Genomic DNA, 12,792 nt, shown 5'->3' with positions numbered 1-12,792 from the left:
CACAAACAATGATGTTCCTATCAAATTCTGGTATAATATTCTAGTCAGGTGATTATATGTTTCCTACTGCAGTCCATTATTCTGGCCATGACAAAACGTATATTAGCAAATTTCTTGATATAAAAAAGTTCTCACTATTGTCCATTAAGATAATTTAGTTATGTGATGATTATTTTCCTTACATGTATCATCTTTTAGTACACTAGTTATTACGTCAGTATACATTTCCAGGCGTACATTAGTAATGAACTTAACAGAAGTTTAGGGTTATTCATAAAGCTATACAATCAGCTATCAGTGCTGTGCTTACCATAGCTGTTGAAACCTACTACTTAGCCACTTGGATGAATTTATGAAACAAAGAATCAAGACACACATCTTGTAGGACATTCTCTGTGTTATTAATATGAGAGATAGTTTAGTAATTTTCTAACTTTTGTAGCATGGACTATAGTAGTTAAATCTACTACACATTTTCAGTGAAGGTGTTCTACCGGACATACCAAATTCCAAAACATTCCATTAAAAAATACTCGAGATATAACATCTCCAATTTTAATTTTCTTCATATTTTTTCTTTGCACCAGAAGTATGGAAACTTCATTTGATAGAAAAAAATAGTTTTATTGGAGTTTTCAAATTTAGTACACTGATACATCTTTATATCTTACAATTAAGAATCTCATTTTTTTTATACACAAAATATTTGTAATCATTACTAAAATTTTACCAGATTTTGTGAAGATAACATGCAGTATCACAAATACAGTGCAAATACTTAACATATGCAAGTGTATAGACAAACTCTTGAATATTATACCTTAGCTCAGTGCTGAAGGGTTAATCTGAGTGTCAAAACACTGAAAACAGTCCATTTTTATTCTTAGGCAAAGCTGTAGTAAACATTTCTGACCAATAGCTTGTGTGACTATTTGCACAACTTTTGGTCAAAATTAAGCAGTTTGTTAAGTAACTTTGCAAATGTAGCTTATATTTACACCAAATGAGATTCTTAATTGTAAGATATATAATATAAAGAAAACTTCATAACCATCATAAAAAAATTAGGAAAAATTATAAATTATACTTTTATCAAGCTAGAATGAAACATGAAACATTATAACATGAAAATACAAATGTTTAGTCTATGTAGTTTAAGTCTCCTAATACTATATATTTATTATTATTTATCACATTGACTTCACAGTCATGTCCACCTAATATAGCATAGCTTGTACTAACACAGTGCATGTGCTCTACGGTCACAATATCCAGTAATATCAAACTGACCTTTAGTATTCCTTGTCTTGGCTGTGTTTTCATAAACTGGTATTTTGTAATATAGTCACAGTTCAATTATCATACATTATTTATATGTGTATAGATTTTTAACTAGTTAGAAATACATGATTAAACTTTTCTTAAAATATCAAACAATAATCAAGAAGTAACGCAAACAATTACCTTTTCTCACTACAACCTTTGTACTCAGTTGCTGCTGGGCGTAGGTTGCTAAGCCTTTTAAAATATCACACATGAAGAATATCAAACAAATATATATATTTTTTAAGTTTTACATTTACAGCTGAATAACTAAAAAAATCATAAATAGCTATACTGGTACCATAAAATTCCACTATAATTTATTAACCTTAGTAACTATGGTTTTTCAAATTTTATAAAATATGAAAGTTCAATCAGACTAAAGACCCAACTTACCTCCTTGAAAACATGGATTGAAAGAATGTGGAAATATTTTCAAAGATTAAAATTGTGGAGAAATCCACTTTGAGGATATTCTAAGCTGTTGATTGATTATCCACATCATACATACTAATATAAAAGGGACTGTATCAAAAGAATGGAGAGATTTAAATGGGACAACCATGTTTGATTCAGTACATAAGCAACATCTCAGTAGATATAAAAATACATGATGTTTTTATTTTATATTCTAGCTTGTTAATATTAGTAATTTGAGTTTCTAATTTGTACAAAATTATAGACTCAGTATTTTGATATCACAAACATCTAATTTTAAACAGCATTGCATTCAACATACTATATTAAAAAATTAACTTATATATAATATTAAAATTTGGATTATTACATACAATTCTAAACTTATTGACACAAATTTATGAAATAGTAGTTCAGTAAAATTTTCAATGCAACCAACAAACACGAAGACATGGCCTTTGAACCCTGACCCGACAAGAAAGTGACACATTTTCTGTTGCTGTTGTTATTTGGCATTTTGTGGCACAAAGCAACTAGATTATATGTGTCAAACTACCAGTAAAAAAAATAAACTAACAGTGAAAGTATTATAACTTGCAAAGGAAAATTAAATTAAAACAGGAACAGTGGCCCAATATTGGATAAAAGCTTAAATAGAATTAGAAAAGGCCAAGAGTCATTAAAAAATTAAAAACATTTGTAAGGTGGATAGTGTTACTATCACCAATGGCACTGTCCAACATCAGGGGTAAACCCTTGGTAAAAACATGTCTCAAATGGTGCTGTTGCTCACTGTCGTAATGATGGCACAAAAATAAAAGTGCTAGCTAATGTGACTTGAGTGTAACAGTCTCAGATAAAAGAAAACTGAGTTAAAAATAGGGACAAATGAGCAGCCTAGTAAGGACAGCTTCCTTCTTCCAATTCTTACAAAAATGAAACAGCCAGTCCAACAGAAGGTTTTATCTGAAAAAGCTTGTTATCACTTTGCTTACTCCACATTGACTGTCAAATAGTGCAAAGCCAAGCCTTCAATACAAGACCATAGTTCATGTATGGAATAGGCATTGCAGTGATAGCACCAGAGCAGAGACTTCCCTGTGGTGTTAGCTAGCTCGTTCCCACAAATACCAACAAGACTTGGTATCCAGGAAACATGGATAAAAGTAGATGATAAAAAGAAATAGGCTAGTCTGTTTTGATTTCAAACCATCCATATAAATGGGAATGGAAAGATGGTTCAAAAGATGTTTGGCAAATAAAAAATGGTTCTTCCATTCTGGAGTATCTGCTTTCTTCAGATGAGTCAAAGAAAGGTCACACTTGGGAAAGGTAATAAGTCACGGTGGGATGGCCTGATCTGTGGAAACAGCACCATCATCTATGGACAGACTCAAGTCAGCCAACTGCACTTGGATATGAAGACAAACAGGAACAATGGCAGACCATGGTGCATTGAGGAAGAAAAATACAACCCCAGGTGGGATGCTGTGGTAAGGATTCAAGTTTTCAAGCTTACAGAAAAGGTATTTGCAAATGGCAGAGATATAGAGGAGGTTCATGAGGTTCAGTGTACAAACTCTTAGACTGGAGAAGTGTGGAAAGTTTCTGCACAGAGCTGAAGCCCCAGATGAGGAACAGGGTCCAAAATCTTCAAGTCCAACATTCTGGAAGAGCCATAGACCAGTTTCAATTGAATTGGGGCAAAACAGATCTTAAGCATAGAATATCTATCTGCTCCCCAAGAGGTGGAAGAGAGACACAGGGGATGTTCAGTTTCAAACTCTCTTTGTTAACCTGAAGATGACTAAGAAGGTTGAAACATTCTATACTTTATTTAATTACAGTTCTAATACCCATACCAACCATCTTGAGAATACAGAGGATGTTCAGTTCCTGTGGAATGTATGGAATTCCTGAGGATGTATGGAATGAAAGTCAGATTACAGTCAAATATAAGACCCAAGAATTTTGCCTCGAGGACTACAGTAAGCACAACTTCACCAAGACAGAGATCTGGATCAGGGTGAATACCCCACTGGTGGCAAAAGTGCATGTTGATGGTTTTAGCTAGAGAAAAATTAAAACTGTTTGATGTGATCCACTTCAGTAAATGACAGTTGAGGATAGTCTAAAGCTACCTCTCAATAAACCTCATGCTCAAAACTGACACAAGATATGGAAGGCATCTGCATAAATTCCATTTGCAACTATTGGAGGGAGTTGTCCAGTTATGGCATTAATCTTTATAATGACAAGTGTGATACTCAAGACACAGCCCTGAGTGACTCCAAGTTCCTATGAGAAAAATTGGGAAAGTGTTGAATCCACACAAATTTGGAATTGCCAGTCCATTAAAAATTTTTAATAAAAAGGAGCAAATAGGCACACAATCAATACAAGTGGAGGTATCTCAAAATGCCATACCTCCATGTAGTGTCATAAGCCTTTTCAAGGTAAAGAAGAGCAGAAACAAAGTGTTGTCATTTCACTTTTAAAAGGTTTCCCTGATTAATGTTTCAAGCCAAATCAGGTGGTCCATGGTAGAGCACTGTCATTGAAATCTACACTGGGTGGGTGAGAGGAAGGTGTTTGATTCAAGGATACAAACAAGATGAGCATTAACCATCCTCTCTAAGATATTACAGAGACAGCTCATCAAAGCAATTGGATGATAGTTTGAAGAAATCCTGGAATCCTTCCCAGGCCCAGAAAAAAAATGAGGACAATAGCATGGTGCCAAGCATCAGGAAAAGCACTCTCCTACCAGATTTGATTAAATACAATCAGAAGAGTAGCAAGAGAGGCAGAGAGAGATGACACAGCATCTCATAGTGAATATCATCAGGTCTGACTGATGAAGAGCAAGCTTAGTTCCACCAGTGTAAAGGGACAATTACAGTTATAGAGATGATCACCCCAAAAGGGAAGAGGGGATTGCTCTTCCCAAATCTTGATGGCTAAGAAGGCAGGGGATGAAGCAGAAGTGCTAGATAAATGAGAAAACCTTGTACCAGAAGTATCATTGATGCTCTGGGCACCAGCAACTTCCTAGCCATCAGAGAGCAAGATCAAAAGGGGAGCAAAAGTATGCTGCCCACTGACCTTCTGAATCTTGTCCCATATGACTTTGGAACTGGTGGCAGAAGAGATGCTAGTTGTAAGCTTAATCCAAGATTCCTTCTGGCTTTAACATTTCACCTATGAATCATGTGCATGGGCCTGCTGAAAGCAATGTGATTTAAAGGTGTGGATAACCATGAAAAGTATCCCAGGCCTGTTTTTGAGCCTTCTGTGCCATGTGGTATGCAGGATTCCACCATGGACAAGGATACCATAGAAAATGTGTTGAGGTTTTAAGAATATACTGAGCAGCTCCCTGGATAATACAGTCAGTCATTGTTGCTATGAGGTCATCTATCAATGGCTTGCAGGTGACAGCAGAATCAAGTTCTGAGAGAGCAGTGAAAAAGGGCCAATTAGCCTGGTTCAGCTTCCACTGAGGCATGCAGGTTGGGTGGCATTGACCATGGTCAGTCTCTCTCAAAATGACAGAAAAATGATCACTGCCCCATGGGTTACTGTTAGTCCTCCAAGAAAATTAAGGGGAGCAGACAGAGAGATAAGTTGCTGTAAAAGACTGACTAGGTGCATGAAAATATGTTTAAACACCAGTACTGAAGAGAGAAAGGTTGTGATCTGAGACCATAAGCTCTATGGAACGGCCACTCCCATCAATATCAACACTAATCCAGAGGGAATTATGTCAATTAAAATCACCCAGGATTAAAAAGGGAGATGGTAACTATTCAATGAGGGCATCAAGGTGTGATTGATCATAGGTCTCTCATGAAGACAGGTAGATAGAACAAATAGTGATGGTATGACCCAAGAAAACACAGATGAGCAAAGACAGGGTAAGCACATGCTGATTTACCAGCAGTGCCCTCTGTCATTTCTGTACAAAGAAAACTGCTGAAAAGTGACAGCATCAGCAGGATTCAGAAATGTTTCCTGTAAGGAGAGACACAAAGAATAAGAACCAATCAAATCCTTAATGTCATCTATATTCGAACAAAAACCGTTACAGTTCCACTGTATTAAGGTGACCATTTTTATTTATGTGGAGGAGAATGATGCAGATAGCCCTTCTGTTTCTGAACACGTTTTTTTCTTTATTGGGCTGAGGTCAATAGACCTCCATAGATCTTGCCTGGGCTGAATAGGCAGGTCTCTGTCTATGGATGAAGATTCCAACAATTGAGGGTGTGAATGAATAATCTTTTCACATCTTGGGGCTGGAGAAGAGGTAGACCTGAGGAAATGCCTGAGCTCAAAGCCAAAGGACGTGGACCTGGGCAATGGCAGGGTCACAGATGAGAGTCGATGTAGATTCATTAATTCTTTTAATCACAGAGGGCAAAAGACTCTCCAGATGTTTTGCAAACAACACTTGTAGAGGCACAGAGAGATGTGTCTGCACTCCCACTGTGGCACCGGAACAGAGTGCATCGGCATATGTCCAAGATGGAATGGAGGACAACTTCCAAGCCCCTGGATAGCAAATATTGTTCACAGTCTTCAAACATTGCACCTCTTTTTCCTCCACGCACTTAGGGAAAGAACTACAGTTAACAGAGTATGGTTTTAGTTTGCAGCCATAAGCAATGTGGTCTTTGCCACCACAATGAGCATGCATTAAAGAATCAAGACATGATGACTTCAAGTGACCCAACTGTTGCCAATGGAAACATCTGAGAGGGTTTGGAATGTATGGTCATACCTTACAGTTCAGATAATCTACCTTGATTGTGGCATGTGATGTAAACACCAAAATCAGAACATCAGTAGGCACAGGCATCATAATTCTGTTTTTGCGAGTGGAAATTTAGCACACTGAAGAAATGCCTTGGCTGGTAAAATCAGCAAGGATCTCTGACTCGGGAAATGTTCTTCAAGTCCCTTTCAACAATAACACCTCTTGAAGAATTCAAGGTAATATGTATATATTCCCAATGATCTTTGAATTCAGAAAGAGTTTGGTGTGTTGTAGTGAAGATGTCTCTTGAGTGCAGCTTCCTTACTGACTTGTGAGAGCCAGCAAGCCTCTCTAATCCATTTTGAGTGAAAAAGGGGCATCTGCACTAATGATTTCTCAGACAATGAATGCAGAACAAGAAATCGAGGTGTTGAGTCTGACTTTGATGGTGACTGTATGTCATCTATGAGTGGGTGTTTCCCAATAATCTGTTTTTTGCTGTTTTTTCAGTTTTATATTTTGTTCACGAAGGGAAGTATCCATAATAAAATAAGAACATTTCAGTGCCTACTGTCCCCACCCACCACACAGTCCTACAAGGAGATGCACTGCAATGCCAAACAAGAATATTGCAGCAACATCAGGATTTCATGAGCACTATACCCAAACACCAGCAGACACAATGTCCACAACACCTGCTGAGAACATTCAATACTGGTACTTGATTGACCATAGGACCAGGCAACTGACCCTGGTGGGGGCACCTCAAGGCTGCCTGTCTACAGAAAGTCAAAGCCAAAGTGGTGTGTTAGGGTTGGACACCTCAACCACCAGAATCCTCCCCTCTTTTTTATGGGTCACCCCACATGGCAAACACATGGGTGGATATTCAGATCTCAAAGAATGTAAACTGAAATCTGAAATTACAGAACCTTCTCTAGGAGGTTCCCTCACCATGGGTAGGAATTATCTCGAAAGGAAGGGTTAAAGACGGATGACTTAGAGGACCAAACCTATCAGGTAAAAGGACATGCAAGCCCATAAATATTGGTTAATCTGAACAAACTAGATTAGTAGTTTCTGGCTTAAGTTTTTGAAAGAATCATACAGGTAGAGAGTTATTACTGATTATTAAATGGCAACTTTTCAGAACAAATTTACTAACTTTTTTGAAAGTATCCTAATTATAAAGCATTTTGTGATATTAGATTAAACTATTAACATTAATAATGATGCTTGATAAAGTTGTAAGAACTGCATGAGGGTAATGATAAAACAATGTTAATCTAAATTCCATGGTATTAATATAAAGGAAACAATTAACACTGTAAAAGAGAGGAAAACTACCACCGCATGTATTGAAGAACATGGTTGGTTCTGCAAAGTAATGGCCCATTATGAACAACAGGATTGTATTCATAAGGCTAATGTCAGTTACTATTGTGTATCACTTCCTATTTGGTGTGCATTATCAAAAAAGTAATTGTATCTAATCAAAAACACCTTATGTATAAAAAAACAACATACAACCAAAAAAAATCAAAGGAATAAAAATCAAAATTGGTGGTCAAACTGTTAGCTGGATAAGCAGTGATAAGAAGTTTATTACAGCAAATATTCATTCATTAGTTATCCAGGCTTTTTTTTTTTTCATTTTGGAGCACAATGGTAAGTAAAACAAAATCAGGCTAACCAATCAATGAATATTTGCTGTAACATTCTTGTCAATGCTACAAGTATAGCTACCAGTTTGGGCACCAATTATGATTTCATTCCTTTAGGCTGCATGCCAAATCCATTTTTGGCCTCATCTTTTATTCACACCTAAGGTATTTTTGCTTCAATCACAGTTGTATATACAAAGAAGAACATAAAGTTGTTGTAAGAAATACAATTTATTTTGTTTATTGTCCTGGACTCTGGACAGAAGGATGAAACTCACAATGGCATACTCCTACTTCCCATAACTGTCTATTTTAAGTTGGTAGTGAAATAAATTATATTGTACTTACCTCCTATTCTGTCAACTGTATCTTTCTTATAATAATGTTATTAGTTTAACTATACTTTTAAGATCATCAAACAAATTTACAACAATGTAGTTTTTTTCAGTATATGTTTATCATTAATGTCACTGGTAAAAAGTAGAAGATTTCAGCATAATTAATAAATGTTTCATGATTTTTTTTATCAAACTTATTGATAGGTTAATTTTTGTTCAATAGTTACCTTACTGATGGTTTTATTTGATAACACTAACAAAATTTTTACTTCTTGTTCCTGGGTAGAAAGTGTTATTTCCCAGTTGCTTACACCTAAAGTAAATGGAAAGACCTATTTTTCTCTTCCAACTTTGCTTTTGTGACCTGGGTAATGAAATTTTCAAACTTACCAATTTTTCAGAACATTCCAAGTAGGTTTAGTGTTGAATAGCTGATAGAGAATTTTCAAGAACTTTCTAGAATATTGTAGAACTTATGAGAATTTTCAAGAACCTTTCAGAATTTTCTAAAACTTTCCATAGTAATATATATATATATACAGGGGCTCACCACTCACCACTTCGGTTTAGTTCTAGCTGCTTAAGTGAACACATAGACCTACCTCATTTTTTGGATGGCATCAAGAAGCTGCAAGATTTCTACAGATGCATTCTGCTATGTATGTGGCCAATTTGTCAAGACAAGAGTGAAAAAGTACTCTGTGACAGTATCTGCTAAAATGTGTGAAGCCTATAAGGCATATTTCGACATGCCTGTTGAAGATCAAGATAAACCCTGGGCACCTCATTTTACCTGCAAGCACTGCAAGAAAACTCTGAAAGGTAAGACTGACAATTTTTGCTTGCTTGAATAGTAAGATTTTGTATTATACAAATGTTAGACCTTTTAAAATTTGGTGCACCTCAAAGAGAAATACAACAGCATCAAGACCTTGCTAGAAGCCCTGAAGTATGATGAGTATGGCTAGGTTATTGGTGACATTCCTGATGGGTCTCCAAGGAGGCTTTACCAAGTTTCCCTGTTATCTTTGCCTTTGGGACAACAGAAACACTGCAGTGCACTACAACAGGAAGCACTAGCTACAATAGACAAAGTTCTCTATGGGGAGGCACAATGTCATGTGTGAGCCACTAGTGGACCTCCCAAAAGTGTTGTTCCCACCATTGCACATAACATTGGGTCTTATGAAACAATTTATCATAGCTATTGATAAGGAGTCTGCAGTCTTCAAGTACCTTTCAAACCTCTTCCTTAAGCTGTCTGAGGCAAAGGTCAAAGGTGGTATCTTCGTTGGGCCACAGATAAAGAAGATCCTGGAGTGCACAGAATTCCCCAAGAAGCTCAGTAGGAAGGAAAAAACTTGGGGCAGCTTTATCGCAGTGGTTTGGGGCTTCTTGGGCAACAACAAGGCTGAAAATTATGTGGAACTGATTGAGGCTCTGGTGAAGAACTACAGCAAAATAGGCTGCAGGATGTCCCTGAAAGTCCATATCCTTGATGCTCATCTTGATACATTCAAAGAGAACTTGGGAGCATACTCAGAGGAGCAAGGCAAGCACTTCTACCAAGATATAGTGGACTTTGAACACTGCTACCAAAGAGCGTATAATGAAAACAATTGGAGACTATATTTGGGGGCTGATACGTGAAAGTGATTTACATTACAGTTGCAAATCTTAAAAATCTACTCACTTCTAAACACTTTTGTAAATCTTGATTCATATGTTGTTTTATTCAGACCTTATGTAAATGAAAATGTGCAAATTTGTCCATTTTTACATAGAAAATACGTTAATTTCTAAATATCATTATCCAGGTCACAAAAGCAAAGTTGGTAGGGAATAACAGCCATTTTCTGTACTTTTACAATATAAGTAATTAAGAAATAACACACACTATCCAGGAACAAAATTTGTGTTACGTAGTGTAATCAGTATGTCATAGGATTGCTCTTTTGTGAACTTCTGAATAAAAAGATCACAAGTCTATAGGAATCATAACACTTCAAGTATCAAATTTGATCTCTATACAATCACAGTATTACAATTAATGTTCAGTACGTGTACATTATTCTGGTTACGTGTTGATGATTTCCCCCCACCAATGTCTATTAATTATTATTCTTACAAGATGAGGATGTTCCTACAACAGTTAAGTACACTAATGTGGCCATATAATGATAATGCTTCCTAGGGGAAATAAAATATATATTTTGTACTAACCTTAGGACAACAGTCTTACTACTGGGCTAAAGAATTGTAAAGTTGTTTTTTTAACACTTGAATCTCCTTTAACTGATAAGTTCAGTAAAAGTGGATTAATGTCACAAGTGGGATATCTCAGGACTCAGTCTTAGAGCCTTTGATCTTTTTATCTCCATTAGTGACACAGATGAAGAAATGGTCAATACATTACTTAAATTTGATAATGAGGTTATAATTTCATTATAGCCTGATTAGGTCACATCAGACAGGATATCTGTTTGAAATGTTTAAGACTGTTAATGGAATTTATAGTGTTGATAGATCCTCTTTTTTTTCACACTTAATAGTGAGAATTGTGGGATTAGGAGACACAAATGTAAATTCTGAAAGGGTAAGAGTCATTTTCACCTAAGACAGTTTTTTTTCTGACATGGTGGTTGGCCTTTGGAACTAATTGCCTTCAGTTGTTACAAAAGCAATAAATTTAAATGAGTTTTAAGAGAAAGCTTGATAACTATATGACTAATAAGGGCTGGCTTTGAGTTTTTATTGTGTTTTTAATACTTCTTACAGAGAGGATGGAATGGTCTAGTTGGACCAATAGGTCCCTTTTGTCTGTAAACATTATGTTATTAATTTCTTACATAAATTAACACCTATATCCAAATTTAAAATAACAGCCATTACAGTAAATAAAATAGAAAATTGTAGTATCAAAATTTTAAAATATTAGTATTTGCTTTCTGACTTTCTATCCTTAAAATAATCACAGAAATATTTAGCAAAAACTAATGGCAATAACATCAATATAAGATATTATTTGGCCTGGCCTAGTCTTATTTTCTCAATGGTCAAGATTGTTTGGAACTTAATTCATCTAGATATCTTGTAATAATTTATTTTCCACAGTGATAGCCAAAGTGAAAGAAAGGAATAGACACTTTCTTGATAATAACTAGATCTACTAGAAACAGTTGAAAAAGCATCATCCATCCATAACATCTCCCTCTTTCATTCCAGTTAGAAAAATATGTAAACCTATTAATGTTCTTTCCCTTACTCAGTTACTATGTGTGGCTCAAATTGAAATTGACAAATTAAAATCCCAGTTATTATCAGCATCATATAATTATGATTAGACATGCGATATTAAAGAAAAAAAATCAATAATAAAAAAAATTCTGAGAGAAAACAAAATCTGAAGCCTAATGTGTTATAAATACACAACTACTTTTCAAAAACTAACCTAATTCCATTGTGTATAGCATCCAAATTGACTTTAATTTACGCTAATGTTCGTTCTAACGTGCCATCTCGAGACAAATCAAATACTGTTTTAGACTATGTTTTGCTTAAACTGTGACTAAACTTTAAAAAATAAACTAACCTTTGTTTTTGTCACTTGGACAGGAACCAACAAAATGGTTTAGATTAAATTGCTCTACTTGCCAAATATACGATGCAAGATAGTGGCCTAAACTGTAAGTATATTTTTCAGCCAAATCTTTTAACCAAAAGTCGACATCCTTCTCTTTCTTCGAAACTCCAAACACAGGATAAAGAAAATACTTCACAGTTTCCTCCTTAACATCCCTAAAGTAACCCGCCATTTTATGATAAGAAGCAACAGCGACATTTAACAATAAAAAATAAAGATTATTTACGTACAATTGTGTACACAATATTTTTTCTTCTTCTTCTTTAATGTTGGATTCAGTGTTACAAGCTCTATGAAAAAGAAACGTTACTATTGTACAAAATGTTACAAATTAATATTGTTTACAGTTCGATTGGTAAAGTTTCACCCGAGATACGTATCAGAAAACAATATTTTTTAACTATTATACTTTCACTGAAACAATCTAAATTTACTAAGTAGGTTGTAGTTAAAAAAATTAGACTGCAGATAAAAATATTACAAGAACAAATAGAAGATTCTCTATGATAATATTTTGTTCAGGGGTTGGAGTCGGGTTTAGATACTCTCGTGACCTATACATATTTTATTTCAATAACAGCAAGAAGCTTTATAAAATTATCATGTGTGTCGCAAAAAAAGCACATATGCACTAAAAATCAAACTTAT

General features: G+C 35.3%; 1 protein-coding gene across 2 annotated transcripts in view; it reads right to left on the bottom strand.

Annotated features, from left to right (window-relative positions):
- ecd (ecdysoneless cell cycle regulator) overlaps positions 1-12,379 on the bottom strand; it is a 73,882-nt gene extending 61,503 nt beyond the window's left edge. The window contains exons 1-2 of one of the 2 annotated variants that reach the window (XM_076468756.1): positions 12,094-12,373; positions 1,465-1,518 (exon numbers count right to left, since the gene is read on the bottom strand). In XM_076468756.1, the coding sequence (XP_076324871.1) occupies positions 1,465-1,518; positions 12,094-12,316 (277 nt within the window). In that variant the 5' untranslated portion in view covers positions 12,317-12,373. Of the gene's footprint in view, positions 1-1,464; positions 1,519-12,093 lie in introns of both variants that reach the window. The other variant, XM_076468757.1, reaches the window with a different exon arrangement.
- Between the last annotated feature and the right edge of the window lie 413 nt (positions 12,380-12,792).

The sequence above is a fragment of the Tachypleus tridentatus genome, chromosome 11 (genome assembly GCF_004210375.1).
Source record: "Tachypleus tridentatus isolate NWPU-2018 chromosome 11, ASM421037v1, whole genome shotgun sequence".
NCBI classification, from domain to species: Eukaryota; Metazoa; Arthropoda; class Merostomata; order Xiphosura; family Limulidae; genus Tachypleus; species Tachypleus tridentatus.
This window is presented reverse-complemented; position numbering and strand designations above follow the sequence as displayed.